Source organism: Phallusia mammillata, chromosome 1 (assembly GCF_965637545.1).
Source record: "Phallusia mammillata chromosome 1, kaPhaMamm4.hap1.1, whole genome shotgun sequence".
Taxonomy (NCBI): domain Eukaryota; kingdom Metazoa; phylum Chordata; class Ascidiacea; order Phlebobranchia; family Ascidiidae; genus Phallusia; species Phallusia mammillata.
The window spans coordinates 12,621,331-12,641,547 of NC_137252.1; the positions used below are offsets into that span (position 1 = coordinate 12,621,331).

Consider the following 20,217-nt stretch of genomic DNA (forward strand, 5'->3'; position numbering starts at 1 on the left):
TCTCTGTGTTGAAGTTTTCTTTAGTTCCTTAAAAGCATTTTGAAACCAAGAGTTATATGGAAAGGGGACACATTTTGATTTTACTCGATTAGTTTGTTTTGTTTTTTTCTTCGCTGCAGTTTGTCCACCTGCTTTTGCTATGAAATGTTGATGGATTGGGATGAAACTTTTACATATTGTCATGTAGATGTGTTATCCGTTTTGTTTGACTTGATGACCCCAGTATTTAACCCACTAGCCCAGTGGTTCTCCAACCGACCCCCACCCCCCCCCCCCCCCAGGGGGGGCACAGGTGTAGCCTCACCAAAAACACCCACTAAAAATCAGTGAGTCATTTTCTTTTAATGGTATTTCTATTCGATTTGTTTAAATCCAAAATTAATAACGAATTTCAACAAGAGTTTGCCATTCAATTTTTTTGCAGGGGGGCACAGAACTTACATTGTTATTTAAAGGGACACATGAGGCCCAAAATATACTTTAAGGGGGGCACAGTTCATGAAAGTTTGAGAACCACTGCACTGTAAAGTGAAAAAAGTTTTTCATATGTCTTGTATGCTACTGGGCGTCACAAATTAAAGTAGTTTTTGCAGTCTTAAAGTGGCAAATGAACCTATGTTGCTTGAGTTTGTGATCTACTCGCAGTATATGGTAGCTGTTTTTGCAGATGGCTCTTCCCCTAAGGCAGTAGTGTCAAAAGGGCGGCCCGCGGCTGTTGTTTCCAATTGTGTTGCGTATGACCTGCCATAGTTTGGATTAGGTTTTTCGGTTGTGGCGACATCACGGAAAAGCTCTGCATGGAACTTTATTTACCGGTAAAAAGGAAATATACAAGGTGCTGACGCAACATATCCCATAACCCTGTCTATTAGGATCAATAATAAGTGGCAACAACCACCTAAGTGACGTTTTACGCATCTTAACCACTGCCCTTTTTTAAGCCCGACCTGGAATTTGTGATGAAATCCAAATCACAATATCACTACTCACGTTGATTGGTAAAACTGAAAGTAGCAGTAAAAAAAATTCTGTCTAATGTCGTAAAAATGCTACTTGTTAAACACTGGGTTAAAATGTCTGTTAAAGCGTATTAGCTGTTTTGTACCAGTGTTGATTATTCTAGTGCAGTGTTCCCAACCTATAAGTCTCGCGGCCTGATATCTTTACTTGGCGTGATAATGGTTATAGTTCTGTTTGTGACGTCAGAAGTTAGAGCGTTGTCTGGCTGATAATGCTTTGAACCACCTCTAAAGTTCGGGCTAAATGGAAATGTTTGGTCGAAAAACAAACGATATTTGTTGGATTTTCCAAACTGGTGGAGTGATTTTCGAAAGCTTTCTTGATTTGAAGACAAAAGTACGACCAGAATAGTAAGAATGCAATGCTCCATGGGTCGCAAGAAACCACAAACAAAATTTTGGGATGTATTTGGATCGCGTCCAATTAAGTTGGAAACCACTGTTCTATGGCATTTGTTAGTAGCGAACGATAAAAATTGGAATTTTAGCTGATAAAAATTGGCCCCGATTAATAAAGTTTGGACACCCCTGTCCTCAGGGTTGCTGCTCAAAATACCTCTAGTAGATTGGGACAAAGTTTTACAGGACTGTTGATTGAGTTATTGTTGTTTGGTATTTGATTAGTTTGGGTGTAGAAACCCACCCATCAGCCTCCTAAAATGGGCGATTTTTTTAACAATGTCAGAATTGAATAAAACTGGGATTTTATAACCTTAGTTTGTCTTCAGTAATGTAGGACCCAACATAAAAATAGTAAAGGGAGTATCTAGTAACATAATATAGATCCAAAGGTATGCAGTAGCGAAATGTGCGAAGCCACCCTTCCAGTCAACATCAACTTATGTTTTAGTTTACTCATTTAGCTTAGGTCCGATTTTATTAGTTTTTTTTAACTAAATGGCCTTAAATTTAGACTGCGGGCAGTACATGTAAAGTTGGGATTTGAAAACTTACTTGCCATTGTTTCATGGTAAAACCTGAGTAATTTATTAATCTAATCCTGCCAGAGCGACAAATTTATTTATTGATCCTAAACATCAAGATTTATAAAAGTATACTCATACTTTTATCATGCAATACAAAACAGTAGTTGACATTTCATACTGCAAAGATGTTAATAAACTTGTGGAATGAAAAAATCTTGCATAATACATATGTGGTTCAAACAATAGGCAACTTAAGTTAATTATGTTGGTGCTTCATTTAGTTGCAGGGAACATTCGATGTTGATGCACTGATAAATTGAATTGTAATGAAGCCTAAAGTTCTTCTTTTCGGTCAATCTTTAGTAGTTCAACTTCAAAAACCAAGGTTGCTCCTGCTGGAATTTTTGGGGGTGCACCACGATCACCATAACCTTTCAACAACAAAATATTTGCTATATCTCATCAATGTGACATTTAGTATCATACATACCCAAATGTGGAGGAATGACCAGTTTTCTCTTCTCACCAATGCACATGCTATGAACAAAACAAATAGTTGTAACAAATAATAACATTTGTAAACAAATCATGTCAATAGTAACAACAAAAGCAGAATGAAAATGGTGCAGTTTAGCAGCACTAGATTTGATAAAATACCAAAATTTTTTTCAACACAAAATACCAGACTTGGCTCATACTTTAAAAGACCCTGGTCCCATCCTTTGATAACTTGACCTGTTCCAAGTGTAAATTTGAAAGGATCATTTCTGTCAAGACTGCTGTCAAATTTTGAGCCATCAGATTTCAAAGTGCCCTAAATTGATATGATTTTGGTCAAAACAACTAACATTTTCTTTTGAGAATCTCTGTATACATCAATGAAAATCACAAGTAAATTATGGCATAACGCAACACTTACTGTATAATGCATTTCCACCATGTCTCCCTTCTTGGTCATGATCTTACAATCTTCTTTTGGAATCCTCTTTTTTACGCCGATTTGTAATTTGTCTTCACAAGTCACAAAAGTAAATAAAACGGCAAACGCCAAAATCATTAACGAATTCATGTCTATTCGCAAACAAATCCAAAACCCACCACTGTTCGTCAGTTTTTCGGCTATACTGAAGTCTTAACTGGTGACGTTTTGATTTCAATCTGAATGTACGGACAGCCTATCTCTTCGTCACACGTCAATGCCACATTATACCGGCACTTATCCGCGTCGTTGGGATTATTATCTTTGGAAAGATTAAATTTGTACACAAAAAAATCAACGGGATTATAAGTAGCAACATTTAAAAACAAAACATGCAATAGACCTGTTAAATAGTTGTGACAAATTTGAAATTAGTTGATCACTTATCACATAACGGGTACCTTATCAGGGCGGATTAAAAAAGTTTCCAGTTAGGGACATTCCCGACATAGTTCAATTGTTGAATCGTAAAGGTGCTTCCTAACGAGCTGGTTAAATATCATTCCGTTGATATTAACCGATCCATTTTTGACAGCGCAAAGGCAAGTTGAATCACAAGTGCACATATTGGTAAAGAAAGACACCAAAATCGTACGGACCAAATGTATGTTGTGTCACTGCGACATTGTCCTTTTTACGAAAACAGTTATCAAGCATCAAGGTAGGCCTACGGTACGATGGTAGGCTACCCTCCCTTACCAAAGCATAACAGCGTGCCACAGGCCCACGGTACTGGTGCGCAAACTGAATGGTCATTTTTAGATAGTTATAATCACATAAATGCTTCGAAATCACTAAAACTTGTATTTATAGCTGCTTATGTCGAAATGTGAACTTGTACACGAGCTCCCGTGCCGGGTACCCGCCTGAAAACTGTAGTTTTAATTGCATGTGACAAATACACATTACATCAGACACTCCATTTTACATTCAATTAAAAAACATACGTTGGGTAAAATTATGCAGTCATTGTCGCTGCACGAGCATATCGTAGAAAATATATAAACCCTCTACTGTGCAAACGGGCAGGTAGTGAAGTAGCCTAGCTTGTTTAGACACCATCACTCAGCACTTAAGTACAAATCATTGTAAAATACCGTACTGCCATCCTTACAACAACTTCACAGTGCAAGACTTTTGAACATTTGAATCACGACACTAGATGTACGGCCTATTTAAAATCAAGCTTCCAGCGAAACTGTTCGATAGAAATATAGACATTAAAACAACGCGTGTGTAGCGGTCATGTTATTATTGCGTACAAAGTTTACATTAAAGTTTCCATATTCGTGTACAAGAGCGTTTCATACAACAACAGGAAATGTGTTTAACTCGTCACAATAAGCTTTCTAAGATAACATTGCCGCATCGTTCAAAGCCTAAGAAACTTTGAGTCATTTTGTGCTTCTAGAATGTTCTGGAGGTAAACAAGTGTTCGTTCTTCATGACGCATGTTACCGTTGCTATTTCTGTCGCTTCCGCTCCGCATTGAGTTGCAAGTAGAACATAGCCGCTCGTACCTGAGAAAAAGCATATAGCAGCTCGGTTAGAGGGCGCTATGACTTTATAATATTGCACTTTTGCTATGAAATAAATTCTATAACTTAAAAGTTTCACTGTAAAACCATAAATTTTGCTCCACTATAAATAGCTTGTTTTCAACTTTGTCGTGAGTCTTCTATTAGTCTATTTTCTTCTATTTTTCTTCCTTTTGGGAATGTGGAAGCTTATTTAATCGTTCGCTTTTTAACATTTTGAAACGAAACGTTTACTCAAGAATTCAAAGAAAGAAAAGACACTCTGTGCGGCTGTTAATCAGTCAGCTGTTATTGCGAAGTAAAGAACAGATCTACCAAACAATTTGTAATGATCATTATAGTTTACACTGTAGCCGCCCTCGACAAGTCATCATCGAGACAGGGGTGGTTGAATTAGTGTACTGTATTGCTGTGGATCAAATCATTCTTAACAAGGGAAATCCCCTAGTCAAGAAGCGCATTGGTATTCCATCTTGTGGTTGCGGTCAAGTGTCTTCAATTAAATTACGATTGGCGGTAAAATGTAATACATCGTAGAAATACCACATCAAGTAAAATGCTTAATATATTTTATTTGTCACCACATGCCTATGCAGTCTCGTTTTTTAGGGTGGGGCAAAATAGTTGAAAGACTGAAAGCCACTTTAGAGGTAGTACAAGTCTTCAATTATCGTCACTTTATTTGGTAACTTCAACCTCTTTCCATGACTAGGGTGGTTAGCTATAGATCCCAACTTGACTGGTTCCACCAACATAGCCCCACATTACTACCTCTTTTAAAAGTTTGATGCCACTGGACTTTAAGATCTTTGTTGAAAAACATTGTTGTTTAGGTGACCTTGTTTTCAGCATGACATGCAACTGTTACAGGATAAGGAAAGTATGGAAAAACATTGGCAAACGAAATCTTTTCTTTTTACCATTGTCATGTCAATCTGTTCGCTGGAATTATTCTACTACTGTTGCATTGCCACAAACCAAGTTTCCACAAAAAATTGTACAGGAATCAATCAGTGATCATGAAAAAAATATACAAATTGTGAGTTGTTTTGGCTAGTTGTACTGCATATATGGTTGATTTTTTACATGTGCTTTGTAGTCTTGTGGATTTGAAAATCTTTATGCTCAACAATGGAACAAAAATAGAGATCAACCTTCATTTGTGATGCATGATGGTCCACCATATGCAAATGGAGATGTACATGTAGGCCATGCACTTAACAAGGTTTGTGTGTTTTTATATATTTTACAGTTCCTTTCACTTGCTCGCATATGCCATGTTATTTTATACGTATAGAGTATGAACTAAGTCTTATGTGAATACATATTTATGTGATTTTATTTCCCAACACTTCGATTTTGTTGTATGTTTTTAACAAAATATTTTGTTGGCAAATGTTTTGTTATTGCTGATTGTAACTGGCAAAAGCTTGTGTGGCTTGCATAAATATGTATTGTTCTTTCCACTCAGAATGTTGATACTCAGAGTGACTGTCTCAAGGACAGAAGGAAATCTAAAAATGTACATATAGTTTCTGTTACGACTCAAAGTTTTTAAGGTATTATTTTTAGATCCTAAAAGACATCACAAACCGATACAAACTTTTGACCAATCACAAAGTCGACTTCAAACCTGGTTGGGACTGTCATGGGCTACCTATTGAGATAAAAGCAATAAAAACAAATGATTATAAAGAGATGACTCCATCAAAGATTAGAAAAACTGCCAGCCAATTTTCTAAAACAGCAATCGCATCCCAAATGAATGCCTTCAGAAGGTGGGGAATTATGGCTGATTGGTCCAATCCTTCCAATTGTTATTTTACATTTAATAAACAGTATGAAGCTTCAGAACTTTCAGCATTTTACAAATTGTATCAAAAACGTTTGGTGTATCGGGACCTTAAACCTGTGTTTTGGTCTCCGAGTAGTAAAACAGCTTTGGCCGAAGCTGAGTTGGAATATAAGGACAATCATGTTAGTAGGTAAGTTTAAGAAATTTTTCACATTCATTGATTTAAATATTTGTTTGAAAGTGTTTTAAATGAGCCTCACATTATTTATTTATTAGTAGAAATATGTTTGTAAATAAATATTTAGGTCTTTTAAATCATCTATGTGTTTTATTGGGAAATAAGATAACTTACCCTAATATTTATAATGTAGTAAATATTTTTAAGGTCTGTTTATGTTGGATTCAAAGTTTGTAATCCCCACGAAATATTGCCTGATTTTATTGACACTACCAATGTATATGCTTTGTCGTGGACAACACAGCCCTGGACTATTCCATCAAACCAGGCCTTGTGTTTTTCATCAAATTCACAGTAAGTTTGAGCAATAATTGTGCAAAATCGGTAATGTAATTTGTCTTATGTGAGTTCAGAGTTGCTTTATATTCACAGGTTTCCAGTGTAGCTATCTGCAGGTATTAGTGAATATGTTTTTGCAGTATAGTGCATTGTGGACTTGTTATTTAACACCAAAACAAAACTATAGGTATGAATCCTTTCTTGGCAATGTAACATATACTTGTACAATGTTTAGATACTGCTTGGTAAAATCTTCATCATCCAGTCAGAATGACACAGCGCCAATGTATTTGATTGCACACCAATGCCTTGAAAATGTTACAAAGCATACTGGATGTTCTTTTGACATTATAAAGACATTTGAAGGCAAATTGTTAAATGGCGTGACTTGTGTTCACCCTATGGATATCGAACGTACAACAAAAATGATTCCTGCATCTCATGTGACAACTGACACTGGAACAGGAATTGTGCACACATCTCCTGCACATGGAGTGGATGACTTTATGGTGGCGCAAAATCACAGCTTATATTCAGTAGGTTGAATAAACTCAACTCAACTCAACCATCCTGTAATCACTTTATGTGATAAAGCCAGTGGTGCGATTTAATTTTTTTTGTTAGCTGGTTCTATTACAAAAGTCATATTTTTCAACTGGTTCTGTCACAAAAAGTCCATTGACAGTAACCAGAAAATTTTATGAGACAGTTCTATAGAACTGGTTGAACCGACTGAATCCCACCACTGGATATGGTTGTTTTTTATAAAGATTGTTTTTATGTACAAAAACTTCAAACAAGTTTATTGTAATGGGTGAAATAATCTGGTTTATTAAAAAAAAATCAGAAATTTAGGCCTTTGTTGTATGAACTGTATTTTTTGAATTCATTGCTGGAAATACAGAACTAACCTGGAAAAAAGTGTAGAATATTGGCAGTCATATCTATTTTTTAAATTTAGTTAAGGTAAACAACAATTTCATGGTTTTAATGTTTAGAAAAGTGATGTTGATGACAATGGATGTTTCACTGCTGATGCTGGATATGATCTCCATGGCAAGTTTGTGTTTACAGGTGGAAATGATGCAGTCATAGACAAACTAAAAGAAAATTTGACTCTTTTTCATGAACATAAATACACTCACAGTTATCCTTATGACTGGCGAACAAAGAAGCCAATATTTGTCAAAACTAGCAGGTAACACAAACAGACCTATTTTACTAGGAAGTATTACAGCCACAGTAGCACTATTTATTTTTTGAGCTTTTACAGAGTTAAGTTTTAATTCAAACAACTCTTTTACTTGATTTGTTTTTTTTTTCTTTTTTCCGAATGTTGTCCAACTCGTTTTACCATAAAATATTTGTTGGATTTGGATGAAACTTACACAGTTCAGATTCGTATCAATACATCTATACTTTACAGACAGTGGTTTATTGACACAAGTTCACTGTGGAAAAAATCACAACAAGCCTTAAATGAAGTCAAATTTCATCCATCTATTGGCAAAGCAACAATGAAGCAACAACTGAAGCAACGTCCATATTGGTGCATTTCCCGCCAAAGGGTCTGGGGTCTTCCAATTCCAGTGTTCTATCAAAAGTATGCAAGACGGCATGTTTATTGTACCTTCACTTTTGTGCCTATTTTACATGTTGGCCACCATTTAAAAGACAAATTTAAAAAATAGTACAAAGTGTTAATGGAAACTTATGCAGTTGTATCACCTACCAGTTTGACAAACATGTAATCCTATATGATAAGAAGGTTAGGTTGGTTAAACCCCTTACAAAGAAAAACAACTTTGTAACTATTTCTAACTGTACTCCTTTGCATTAAACAAAATCAACACTGTGCATTCTTTGTTAGGTTTGTTTCATTGGTTGACACCATTGAAGCCTCTACATACTAATGAAAAAGCTTTGATAGGCGAAATTGCATTTGTAAAAATGTACAAAGACCTGTTATACACTGGGCATTTCATTGCTATTTCACATTTTTTTAATGGTTTTAATATACATTTTGAATTCAAATGGATAGAGAATCTGGTGAGGTCCTTCTGACTGATCAAACATTTGGTCATTTAATTTCTATGGTAAAAAAGCATGGGTCAGATGTGTGGTGGGATATGTCAATGGAACAGCTTCTTCCACAATCAGTAATTGAAAAATCTGGAGCAAAGGGAATCACTGAAGATTATAAGCGTGGAAATGACATTCTTGATATTTGGTTTGACAGTGGAGTTTCTTGGGCTGCAGTGCTTGGGTAAGTGAACTTCATTCTAACTTTAAATCGCCAATAAGTTGTTCGTTACCTAAAAATCACACTTAAAAGTTTTAAAAATCTCATATCCTCCGAGACACCCAAACAAGTAATACAGAATTTGAATACCAGATTAAGTCCATGATTGTAATTTGTAAACAATCCAATGTTAGGCCAATTTTCATTATTTAATCCAAAATATCATACTAACACAGTGAACATAAGTTAGATGGTGAGAAGCAAGTGGCTGATTTTTATCTGGAAGGCAAGGACCAGTTTGGTGGTTGGTTCTATTCATCCCTTCTTACCAGTGTGGGATTACAAGGTTGTGCCCCATATAAAAACATCATGGTTCATGGATTCACAGTGTCTGCTTCGGGACAGAAAATGTCAAAATCACTTGGAAATGTAGTTGACCCTATGATGATAATTGATGGAGGAAAGGTGGGTTTAAATTAAAGTGTTTTTAAAGTCCATGAAGCGAAATAATCATATAAACCCACCTGCACTAAAATATTCACCTTGCCGGAGACAGCTGTGCAATGTTGCGACGTTATACAGCGAGATAAAGTAGAGCGCACTTTAAAGATCTGTTTTGGAAATTACACTTAAATTAACTGTCGCAAATGATTAAAATAGAATGCATCTAAACTAATCTAAACACTTCGCACACTTGCATTCGAGACTTACTCAAACTGTAACGAAAATTCCGAATCCAATCAGGATACAGCACATCATCAAGGAACACGAATACTTTGAAACGAAAACGGTTGTTAACGTAGTAATTTTTAGCCTGGGCATACATCGGTGCTGGCTAAATCAGCTTCTGGCTTCTGATGTCCTTTAAATTTGTTTACTGTACGCAGCGATTAATACAGAAATGCCTTTCGTTTCTTACGTTTTGGCTTTTCTGTAGTGTAAAACATCATTCGGATTGTTAGGGGGAAGTTCTACTGATTGACATAAAGTCGTTTATTACGTTTCTTCCGTGGTGATGGATTTTTTCGATGTTTCGAATATGTAGCTGCCTGTGCAGCGGGCTAATACGGTTGATCCTCGTTTTCCGTTTTTGTTGTAAATTTTCTTTTTTCTATCATGTTTTGCTTAAGAACATTTTCTAGGCGACGCTACGTGGACTGTCTTGAAATCTATTCTGGTTAAGTTCGACAGCAGGATTATTATCGTACGAAACCACAAATAATTCTGCAGAAATTTCATCTTTATCACTGAGTGTTAAATAGGTCTGGGGAGTCGAAGTTGCTTTTAGATCGGAGAAACTTTAAAGCAATTAAAGTCTTCAAAGCAACAGTGTTTCACCATACAACTCGATAATGTTTTATGTTTAGGATAAAAACAAAGATCCAAGCTTTGGAGCTGACACACTTCGATGGTGGGTGGCATCGGCGAATGTGCACCAAGAAGTTCAAATTAGTAAAAGTATAATTACAAAATCAAGTGACTCAGTTCTAAAGGTAAATTGTCGTGTTATACAAACGATTGTTATGATGAAAACTAGTTCCTTAACCAGCGTTGTATTGTAAACCTTAGATCATGTTTGCAACAATGGTGTTTTTTTAGATTCGAAATTGCATTCGCTATTTGCTTTCCAATCTTAACCACTTTGACCCTCACGCTGTTGACTTTGCCAAACCGCCACTGTGTGCTGTTGATCAGCATCAACGACATCGCTTACATAATTACACGTCAGAGGTACGTTAGATTTGAAAAAAATGAATCGGTTGAAATTGCTGCTAGGTCGTTGTGTGGTTTCCTCTAGTCGTAGGAGTCGCTTTTATTTGTCTGTTATCTAGCTACTCTGTTTTACATTTGCAGATCACCCGTGCCTATGAGAGCTACAGTTACTCTAGAGTGGCCTTGCTCACTTTAACCTATATCACTCAGCTCAGCAGCTACTTTAGCTGTGTAAAAGACCGGTTAGTAAAACCAGGAATCACACACTTTTGTTCTACCCTTTGTCACTGTTTCTTTGTAACAAAGGCTTTGTTAAAAATTTGCTCGGAGTTGTAGTTTTTTATTTCGCATTTAGTTTGTACTGTGAAGAACAACGTGGAGATTTGAGAAAATCCTGTCAATCCGTTTTGTTTTTGATTCTTGAAGTTTTACTCAAATCAGTGGCACCTATCTTGCCCCATTTAGCGGAAGAAGCCATGGTCCATCACCCATGCAGAGGTTTCAATATATTATATTTCGAGTTTGTTGTTACTCTACCTCTACAGATTATGGCACAAGGCTGTCATTCGTTACATATGATTTTACGTCAAAAACAGCTTCAATAGTGCCACTTCAACAAGGGCATTCTGCACATTTTAAACCTAAAAATAATCTTTGTTTATAAATTGTTAGACGATAAAATACATTGTCTAATCCATTTTCTGAGCTCATGCTTTCAACAGATGACGAAACGCCATTGTTTCTGAGTGGCTGGTTTCGTGATGACGTCAGCAAAGCAAGTTACCATGCTGGTGTTATATCCGCCGTGGACACGGCCCACAAATTTCGAGATATTTTGAACACATTTCTTCAGGGAAAACAACCGACGCTATATGACGTAACGATTGTTGCCCCTAAAGATGACGTCATGAACCAGCTCCGGGTAAAGCAAACATTGGTCCACATTTCTGGCTTTTTTATAAGGTAAAAATCTGAAGTAATGAAATGAAACGTTTGTGTTCTTAACAGTTACTACAAGACACCGAAACCAGCAGTTCGTCCGACCTTTGTGAAATTATTATGACATCACATTGCACGCTTGCCTCAAGTGTTACATCACTGTCAACGGAAGAAGTTTGTCGATTGCCGGTTAAAATCGACGACAGCGATTGTTACATCGTAGCTCAGCAGTCATCGCGTCACAAATGTCCGAGGTGTCGCAGAAAAACTGCGCCACGTAGTGGACAGTTGTGTGACAGATGTACAAATGTTTTAACCTGTAACTGGGAAACTTAACGTCATAAAAATGATGTTTTTTGTCATTTTCGTGCATAGTATTTTATTCGTATATAGTTTCAGTGAAGGTCGGCAACATCGTTTCGCGGTCCGTGAGTGAGTTGTTAAAAGGTCGCTTAAAACACTTAACTATGCTGACTGGGCATAATGTGAGTATCATATTGTCAGTTAGTTTTTTGTGTCTGTTGGCCTTTATAGGAAATATTTGGCCACTTTTATACACTCTCAGGTACTTTGTGCCTCTTATATCTAGTCTAATGTAAGTGGAACTTCTTATTTCACCCATTAAGCGTTATGTGGACCGAAAGGGTTGCATGCTCCCGATTATTTCCGTAAAAACCGGTCCACAAAATGACTTTTGCCTTGAACCGCTCTGCAAAGCTTTCGGCTTTTTCCAGTTTGGAAATTGTATTATATATGTTGTTGAATGTAGTTGACATGCGTCAGAGCTTTTCACCCGCAAAAGCAGCCTCTGACGACCAATGCCCATAAAATCTGTTTACTATAACAATTGATACAGTCTTCGTTTCTTACGTTTCAAACTTTCTGCTCTCTGAAATTTTATGCAATATACAATATGAAGGCAGGATTTTGTTCCAAAGCAAGTTCCAATGACTGACTTGATAAGGAACCTTCCCTGGGCCGCAAAAGTTTGTTTTGCATGAAAAAAACCCATTATTTTGCTTTCTTCTGCCTGACGTGTGCGATATGCAGTCACCTGTGTATTGCACCAATTGGTTGCAAACTTTCCTCTTTCTGTTTTGGTTTGCTTCCAAACATTTTCAGTTTTCACTGCCATTGTAATTACAAAGGCCTCTTGATCTATTTCTGTATTTTCATTCCAGGTTTCGTCACCAATTTCTTGTGTTTTACCTCGATCATTTAATTAATATATTTTCGACGTCGTGGAAGGACTTTCCAAGTGGGTGTCCAAGCAAACACAAAAACCTCTGTAGTTTTTGTGCGATTAACTTGCGTCTGGATGGTTTTGATGGCGAAGTTTGTGTGCTGGAATTTCTCACTTCAGTTGCATTCATGTCTGACGAAATCAGAGTGCGACAAAGTTGTCTCTTGACCTCTACTTTTTGCTTCTCCGTCAGTTTGGTTACTGTACGTGCATCAGGGTTGCTCCTCCTAACGCTTCCGGAACAGCTATAGTGACTGTCGATTGATTGTGTACGGGGTCATAGGCGCCGAGTGGGCGGTGGCGGGGTGGCGCCGCCACCTTGGGTTTGTAAAGCACGTTGGCGGCCACCGTGGATATTTTGATTTGTTTGTAGCGGGATAGTAGGAAACATCGTAAAATCTGAAGAAATTTGGGAATGATGCTGGCATAAAAGCAACGAAACGTGTCGAAACTGCAACCTGTTTTTGTTTTGTTTATGACGTCAAACACACAATTGTTGGCAGTAAATGTATGTCCAGTATTGTGTACAATTGGATTGTACTGTAATAAATGGTTATTTTAGGTGATACAAGAGCAACAACTTGACGAAACATTTCATAAACGTTGCTAAACCAATAATAACGTTAAAGCAAAGTGTTTCTTTTTTCAACATTAGTTTAAAAAAATGTAAAAAAATTTTGAAGAATTTGACGAACGTTGCATTCTATTAAAAGTGTATTGTGCTTTGAGTTGGGGCTCGTGTGGTTGCACGCATTAGTGACGTCACTAATTTACGTCCGCCACCTCGCATTTTTGCATAACTCGGCACCTATGTACAGGGTATTTTGGAATGCATTGTATTTCTGATTTTAATTTGGTAACTTGTTTTGGATGTGGCAGCGTATAATTACCACGTGGCCTCATACACGGTTCACTCGGTAACGGTATTGCTGTCAATGGAACAACTTCTCCTTTTAAAACCAACCTCTTGTGGCTTTGGCTAGTTAAATCCCAATAGCTAACTTTGTTGGGGTGTGAGGGTTATTGGTTTCCTTCGCTGCAAAGCGAAGAATTTACGTGCTCCAGGTCCATTCAATCAGAAAGGTCTGAAACCATTTCGGTTTGTACGTACTTCGACATACGACAACGTACGTATAAAGTCGGTGTGACATTTGTGTCAAATTTTTGTTGACAAATGTTTGTAAGTATGGATGTTGTTTATCCATAGGGAGTTATTTGTGGACATCTGTATCTTGGGTATATGCCTGGTGATTATGTTTCTCTCAAAGACCCGAACGAGTAAGGATGGGCCCAATGTCACTAGCGTTGCTCCTCTTAAAGCTTTCGGATTAGCGACTGTTATACGTCGTATTTTTTGTTTTTGGCTAGTCAATGCTTTGGTCGTGATAGTGTATAATTTCCACGGGACCTTAACACACTGCGATACGTTTTGCTTGGCTATTTAATGTCACTAGAACAACATCACTTTTTTGGAGATTACGCCTTTGTGGCTGGGTTTTGGTAGTTAAAACGTTTTTTAAGACTTGAAAAAGTAACCCCGTGTTGAGCTTTGCATGGCCAGTTTTTTGAAAAAATGAGGGCACCAGTGCCAAGACAAATCGGTTTCTTGGTTCGGGGAGATTTCTTTCCATCCCGGCTTCTGCACAAGGACTAGACTAGGCCATAACATTATAACTTGCACAAAACACAACAATCAACTTACCAACTGTTTTGCCATAGCGGGTTTCGTATTTATATCGTACTTGAAAGGCCGAACCAGTTCCACACGACAATTAAATATTCCCCAAATTTAGTTTGGAAATAAAACACATTAAAGTTAAAGCCAAACTCCAGTACAATGCAAATGTGGCCGCTTAAGTCAAATCAGTTGAAGAACTCAGCAATTTGTTGCTTACCAGTTGCTACTGATTACCCAAGTATTCAAATGAAATTCCTTGCCCTGAAATGTTGTTACATTTACACTACGCCTCTTAGCAGCAAGAACGCACCAGAAGGTATGAAGTTACGAAACAATTGCAACATACATAGCAAGCAGGCAATTGCGGTCACCCAGTGGAATACCAATTGTCTTTTCGATTATGACGTTTAAAACAATTGTTACGTTCCATAATTTTTTAGTTTATGCAGCCTGATGGTTGGTAATAGTGATGCACCGAACCCGGCTAAAAAGGTTCGGGCCGAAACCGAATGTTCGGCCATGAGGCCGAATAGTTTCGGCCGAATCAAGCCGAACCTAAAATCTATGTTTCAATGGATGTTTTCAACTGAACCTTGTGTTGTTGATGCGAGTGAAGTGAATTATGACAAATCAAAATAGCTTTCACAATACGTGAGCTTTTCTAAACATCAAATATTTTGCAGAGAACGTGGCTCGTATTTTATTGATACAACAAATAGATAATTTATCATGTTTCGTATGGACGAAAATGAAATTTAGGGCCTTAATTCCATGCAATAAAAAAGTTCGGTTTCGGCCGAATTTTCAAAAAAGTTCGGGCGGAAACTGAAACATTGGAAAACAACGGATTCGGCCGAAATGTTTCGGCCAACCGAAACTTCGGTGCATCACTAAGTTGGTAATATAACGCAGCGCAGAGCTCTTCTACCTGTAACATATATTCAAAATGTTTCTGAATTCGAACAACAAGATTTTCGTCTTTATACCAGCAGAACGCAAACCTTTTTAGGCCCTGCCTAAATCCCCAACACCGCCACGCTCGTACTAAACTGCGAGAGAGAGAAACAACCAGCAAGGCAATTCACAACAGTAGGCCTAGGCCACTGTGTATTGTACGAAGGCAGGTTTATTTTTGTTTTTGCTCTGATAACAGTTGGTGCTAAATATGTTGTTGATTGAAGTTCCGCAAAATTTGTCAACATACCTTAGGGCAGGGGTTCCCAATCGGGGGAGAAATTTCATAATTTAGGCGGAGGAATTTCCACTTAATCTGTAAGTTATTCATTACAAGGGTAATATTTTTTAGTATATATTGGCTCTTTCAATTAATTAGATCGCCTTATATTTAAAATTAGCGGCAAACATGTGTTACGTTATTAACGCCATCAATTGACAAGACGTTTTCTTGGTAGAATTTGTTTACTTTTATTGGCCTAAGAGTTCTATAACACCTAAAAGGTTGAATAGCACTCATAAAAATGGTTTACATCAGGGGTGGGCAACCTGCGGGGCGATTAATGCGCCTGATGCTAGTTTTCTGCGATCTGGCAAAATGTGACTAGAATCAAATACGAATTATACTTGTAGTTAAGCATATTTGGCAAGAAACAAAGCAAAATCACTTTGTGTTATGCACATGTGCGGCCCGCGATCCAATTTTAACATTTATGATTGGTCCTACAACAACAAAGGTTGCCCACCCCTGGTTTAGGCCTACATAAACTTACAGAGAATGAAAACGTAACAAATTTGAGCGGCCAAATTCGTTTACTGCAACATACGGGGCTATATTTGATGCCCATAAAAGCGAACAATTAAATCAGAAAGTGCAGATTATACCCAATGAACCAGTTAAACTAAAAGGCTTGCAAAAAAAACATAATTCATGGCCCAACAGCACAACAACTCATTAAGTGCCCTTTCGCACATTCGATCGTGACAAAACGAAACTTACGAAGTTTGATGCGACTTTATTTCTATCTTCAACCTAAACCTGGCCCGAAAATTCCGCCCAAACTTACAACTCGGGTTAAGAGGCACTTCATATTTGCGTGTTCAAGTTCTTTGTTTCGAATAAATTTTGCGCTACTTTTGTAGCATGGAAATAACTTCAAACCTGCATAATGTAAAGAGTTCCTGCGATTATTTGATGCTTAATATTGCCTCGCGGAATTCTATTTAACACATTTACTCGTCTAGGAATGTTTTACCCTTAATTATTGTCTGGGTACTGTTATTGTAATAGTATAATTGCGAAATTGCCCGAAGCGTATCTAAGAAAACATTTAATGACGAAACGGAGTTTAAATTGACTGCTCCTCCTAAACAGCACTTCTTCGCAGCCAGTTTTTGAGTTTATGTGTCATTGATTCACCATTCAGTTGGTGATCTCACTGCAAATGATGAAGGATTGGTCACTAAATCTAGGGTTTGTCACGATAGACTGTGTGACGTAACAATCACGCCTTGAACCAAAACATGACCTTATAAGTTCGAACGGACTGGCAGTTAGCAGAAATCGAACTTGGCACTGATGATCAAACTGACGTCATTTATGTGCGTAATTTTAGCCTCGGGCATTCATACATAAAACCTATTTGTTGATCGCTTAAGGTAACTGGCACAACTTGTGCAAAAACTTTGTTAGGAATGTCATAATTAGTAACAATACCTGTTTGAGATTTTGTGAGGAAAAAATGCGCTTTGAAACATGATTAAAGTGGTAACCGAACGGTTATGGTTTAAACCAGTCCTGAAGTGAGACGATTTGACAGTTAAAAGGGTGCGACATAATTGGTAAACCAGAAGGTGGAGACCCATGCAATCGTTTTATTTGTGCTGGTAAAATTCCTATAGGCTACCAACTAATAACTAAATTTGTTGTTGTGAATTTGTCTCTTGCAGAATATAGGGTCGTCAATAATTCAGCATAAATTAATTGCTTGCCCTTTTTGTTAATTTTCACAACTTCAAACCAATTTTACCAGTTTTATCTTAATTTACAATTTTCCAAAAATCTCTGCGTTCAAGAATCTTCTGATTAAAGTAATTGACAAATTAATTCACATTACGAAAAGGAAGCTCGTCAAGATAAGTTTTGGAAGCAACAATTTATACGTGGCTTATTAAGCAACTTAATCAAGAGTGGCAATTAAGAATTAGAAATCAAAAGATCCGCCCATATTTCATATTCAATCCGGTTTTTTTGAAGCAATGCCTTAATTGGGTTTGTGCTTAAGCGTGCTACATATGTAACTTTACCGTTGATGCGGATACCGGGATAACGATTTGTTTTGTAACTTTTTATTTAATACACTTTTTCAATCTAGGATTTCCTTAGCGAAGATTCCAATGTTTTGAAACCCAAAAATACCACATTAAAGCAGTGATTAACATTGAACGAATCATTGTCATTTTCCAATGTGTCATTTGTAGTATGGGACGGTTCTAATTTTACCAAAATAAAATTTATGAATAATATACAAGCTTTCTCCACAGCAACACAATTATTCAGACAAATTTCCAACGTAGTCATTCTTTTAACAAAGGAGAAATCGCATGTTTGAGTCGTAACTTTGATGGTTTAAACATTTCATTAGACACAGTCACAAAAATAAGGTAGTATGCGTGCATTACTTATCTGGCACGCCTAAAGTGTTTGTCTGAGAATTTAATTTTCGTCCTATGGCGAAGCACTTAATTGAAGTCAAGTGTCAGAAATTCTCAATTAATTCTCTCTCTCAAAGCTGAAAAAGAAAAAGGCAGCGAGTGGTATATGAAGCAACGCTTTGTTCTGACCCTGAAGAAACATTGAAAGCGTTCAGTTACACTCAGTATTCGGAAATTTAAAACTAATCATGCATTTAGGCATTGCAATTATCTTATTGGCCTTTTTGGCATTGTTCAACGAAACTTTGGGTAAGTTGTACTTACATCGAATTGTTGTGATGTTTTGACCAAACCGTTTAAAACTGCATAGAAGATGAAAATTATCACGTTTAAACTTTAAAATTAGAGAGAAAATTGAATTAAATCGTTTTTGCTTACATGTATAACTATGTTTTAAACTAACGATATTTCAAACTCTATAAATGTTCTGCTATGTTTAATTTTTATTCTTGGTTAAAACAAGACGCAGCAAAACTAAGTATGATTGATTTTTAACCTTCAAATACGTATAGGGCTGTTGTTTTCTTAGCATGTACTTAAAAGCGTTATGTTTGAACTGATAAGACTCTTTACCTCCATTTGAGTTTAAGCTAATAGGCTACATCTGAAAAACGCTTTTACGTGGTTTTAGTCATTCGTTTTGGTTACTATGTCATAGTTTTGCACATCTAAAAATAACTTACATTTAAACAGAAACAAATGCATTTTACATTTCCACAACTGTGTTATTGTGAATTCAGTCCTTAAAAAAATGTTATCATATTTTAGGATCAGTGGTTGAACGCCACGAACAAACTACGACACGTGGAAGCGCTGACACCCTGTCTGAATCCGTGACTACTGGCACCTCAACAACAGTGACACCCACAACGAATGCCGTGACACCGGTTACCAAACCGGTGGTAAAAGTTTCCTTTGAAACTGTACGAATAGTTACATAACGTGATATATCAGTAGAGTGTAGGGGTCTTTATTTCATTATTTTTTTGTTTCAGTTTTTGAAGTATATTTGTGATGGATTGTGCAGAGTAAACGACCAGAATATTACATGTGCAAAAACGGAACAACCTTGTAAGTTGAAAAATAAACAATTGCTTTTGTAAACAATAAATTAAACAAATGAAGGGAAGAATCAATTAAACAACTAAATTTTAAATAACGTATGTATTTATGATCCACAGGGAACGGGATAAAATATAAATGAAGAACCCGTCCAAAAAGCTAAATTTAACAAGTGCCGGCCTTGACAGATATGGGTGCATGTCATAGCACTTTAACCATGAAAAATTCTCTGCAAAAAGTTTTTGACCCTTCCTCATGCCACGCTTTAGTCCTTTTTTGTCGAATGTTTGTAATGTTCATGTTGGTATTTGCCAAACTGATTTGTTCATAGGCCCACACAACTTAAGTTAGGCTTTTGATATTTACATTCAACTCTTTTAGACCGACACAAATTGGTTGGGGACAAAAATCCCACAAGATTTTTACAAACATAAAACCTGTAAATAATGTTTAAAAATAAGTATATTTAGTTTTGGAGTTGATGTTGTTTAACATTTTTTTCTTTCTACTTTAGTTCTTTGCCTGTACTGCAAGATTGGATACAATTGCCAAACCAAAAGCCTAAAGGCCTTTGGATAATGAAGCAGATACAGTTCACCTATAAAATAAATTCTTCAAATCCACTTGCCATAGATTTATCATTAAAGTTCTAAAAGCTAGAAATCTGTATGTTTTTGCATTTGAAGCTGTACCTTGTCGCTTGGGTGCTTTTAACTTGCGTAGAATCATATTTTTGTAATAAACGATATTTGCTGTTTTTTGCCTGTGTTCGCGCCAAATCACGTAAAGCTCAGTGTTTTTTTCCGAAAGTTGGTCCAAGTGGCAAGTCGATGAGCCAAAACTGACTTTCAAAGCGCAGCAACGACTTTTTATTGCAGCCGAACAATCTTTACAAAC

At 36.8% G+C, this 20,217-nt stretch overlaps 3 protein-coding genes across 3 annotated transcripts; 2 read left to right on the plus strand and 1 right to left on the minus strand.

The window, feature by feature from the left end:
- Positions 1 to 2,022: 2,022 nt before the first annotated feature.
- On the minus strand, positions 2,023 to 3,138 carry LOC145227563 (peptidyl-prolyl cis-trans isomerase FKBP2-like). Its single transcript, XM_080092424.1, has 4 exons — positions 2,865 to 3,138; positions 2,644 to 2,759; positions 2,436 to 2,482; positions 2,023 to 2,376 (listed from the first exon to the last, which is right to left on the minus strand). The coding sequence occupies exons 1-4, from the start codon at positions 3,012 to 3,014 to the stop codon at positions 2,279 to 2,281; spliced, it is 411 nt and encodes a 136-aa protein (XP_079948550.1). The 5' UTR covers positions 3,015 to 3,138; the 3' UTR covers positions 2,023 to 2,278.
- A 1,767-nt stretch (positions 3,139 to 4,905) lies between these two features.
- Positions 4,906 to 13,482, plus strand: LOC145238349 (isoleucine--tRNA ligase, mitochondrial-like). Its single transcript, XM_080101495.1, has 16 exons — positions 4,906 to 4,978; positions 5,296 to 5,501; positions 5,562 to 5,687; positions 6,035 to 6,447; positions 6,643 to 6,789; positions 7,010 to 7,310; positions 7,773 to 7,972; positions 8,201 to 8,377; positions 8,816 to 9,040; positions 9,253 to 9,481; positions 10,384 to 10,509; positions 10,616 to 10,747; positions 10,871 to 10,971; positions 11,085 to 11,227; positions 11,452 to 11,651; positions 11,738 to 13,482. Exons 2-16 carry the CDS (start codon positions 5,313 to 5,315, stop codon positions 12,002 to 12,004), a joined length of 2,976 nt encoding a protein of 991 aa, XP_079957621.1. The 5' UTR covers positions 4,906 to 4,978; positions 5,296 to 5,312; the 3' UTR covers positions 12,005 to 13,482.
- A 3,640-nt stretch (positions 13,483 to 17,122) lies between these two features.
- LOC145233652 (uncharacterized) lies at positions 17,123 to 20,078 on the plus strand. The gene is made up of 4 exons (XM_080098430.1): positions 17,123 to 18,507; positions 19,027 to 19,181; positions 19,254 to 19,329; positions 19,835 to 20,078. Exons 1-4 carry the CDS (start codon positions 18,447 to 18,449, stop codon positions 19,897 to 19,899), a joined length of 357 nt encoding a protein of 118 aa, XP_079954556.1. The 5' UTR covers positions 17,123 to 18,446; the 3' UTR covers positions 19,900 to 20,078.
- Positions 20,079 to 20,217: the final 139 nt, after the last annotated feature.

Coding starts and splice junctions, on each gene's coding strand:
- LOC145227563 (XM_080092424.1), bottom strand. CDS start 3,014: ATGAATTCGTTAATGATTTTGGCGTTTGCCGTTTTATTTACTTTTGTG. Junction 2,760..2,864: donor TGGTGGAAATGCATTATACA/GTAAGTGTTGCG, acceptor ATATCAATTTAG/GGCACTTTGAAATCTGATGG. Junction 2,377..2,435: donor GGTCATTCCTCCACATTTGG/GTATGTATGATA, acceptor TGTTGTTGAAAG/GTTATGGTGATCGTGGTGCA.
- LOC145238349 (XM_080101495.1), top strand. CDS start 5,313: ATGACATGCAACTGTTACAGGATAAGGAAAGTATGGAAAAACATTGGC. Junction 6,448..6,642: donor AAGGACAATCATGTTAGTAG/GTAAGTTTAAGA, acceptor AATATTTTTAAG/GTCTGTTTATGTTGGATTCA. Junction 8,378..8,815: donor ATTCCAGTGTTCTATCAAAA/GTATGCAAGACG, acceptor TCAAATGGATAG/AGAATCTGGTGAGGTCCTTC.
- LOC145233652 (XM_080098430.1), top strand. CDS start 18,447: ATGCATTTAGGCATTGCAATTATCTTATTGGCCTTTTTGGCATTGTTC. Junction 18,508..19,026: donor ATTGTTCAACGAAACTTTGG/GTAAGTTGTACT, acceptor ATCATATTTTAG/GATCAGTGGTTGAACGCCAC. Junction 19,330..19,834: donor TGCAAAAACGGAACAACCTT/GTAAGTTGAAAA, acceptor TTTCTACTTTAG/TTCTTTGCCTGTACTGCAAG.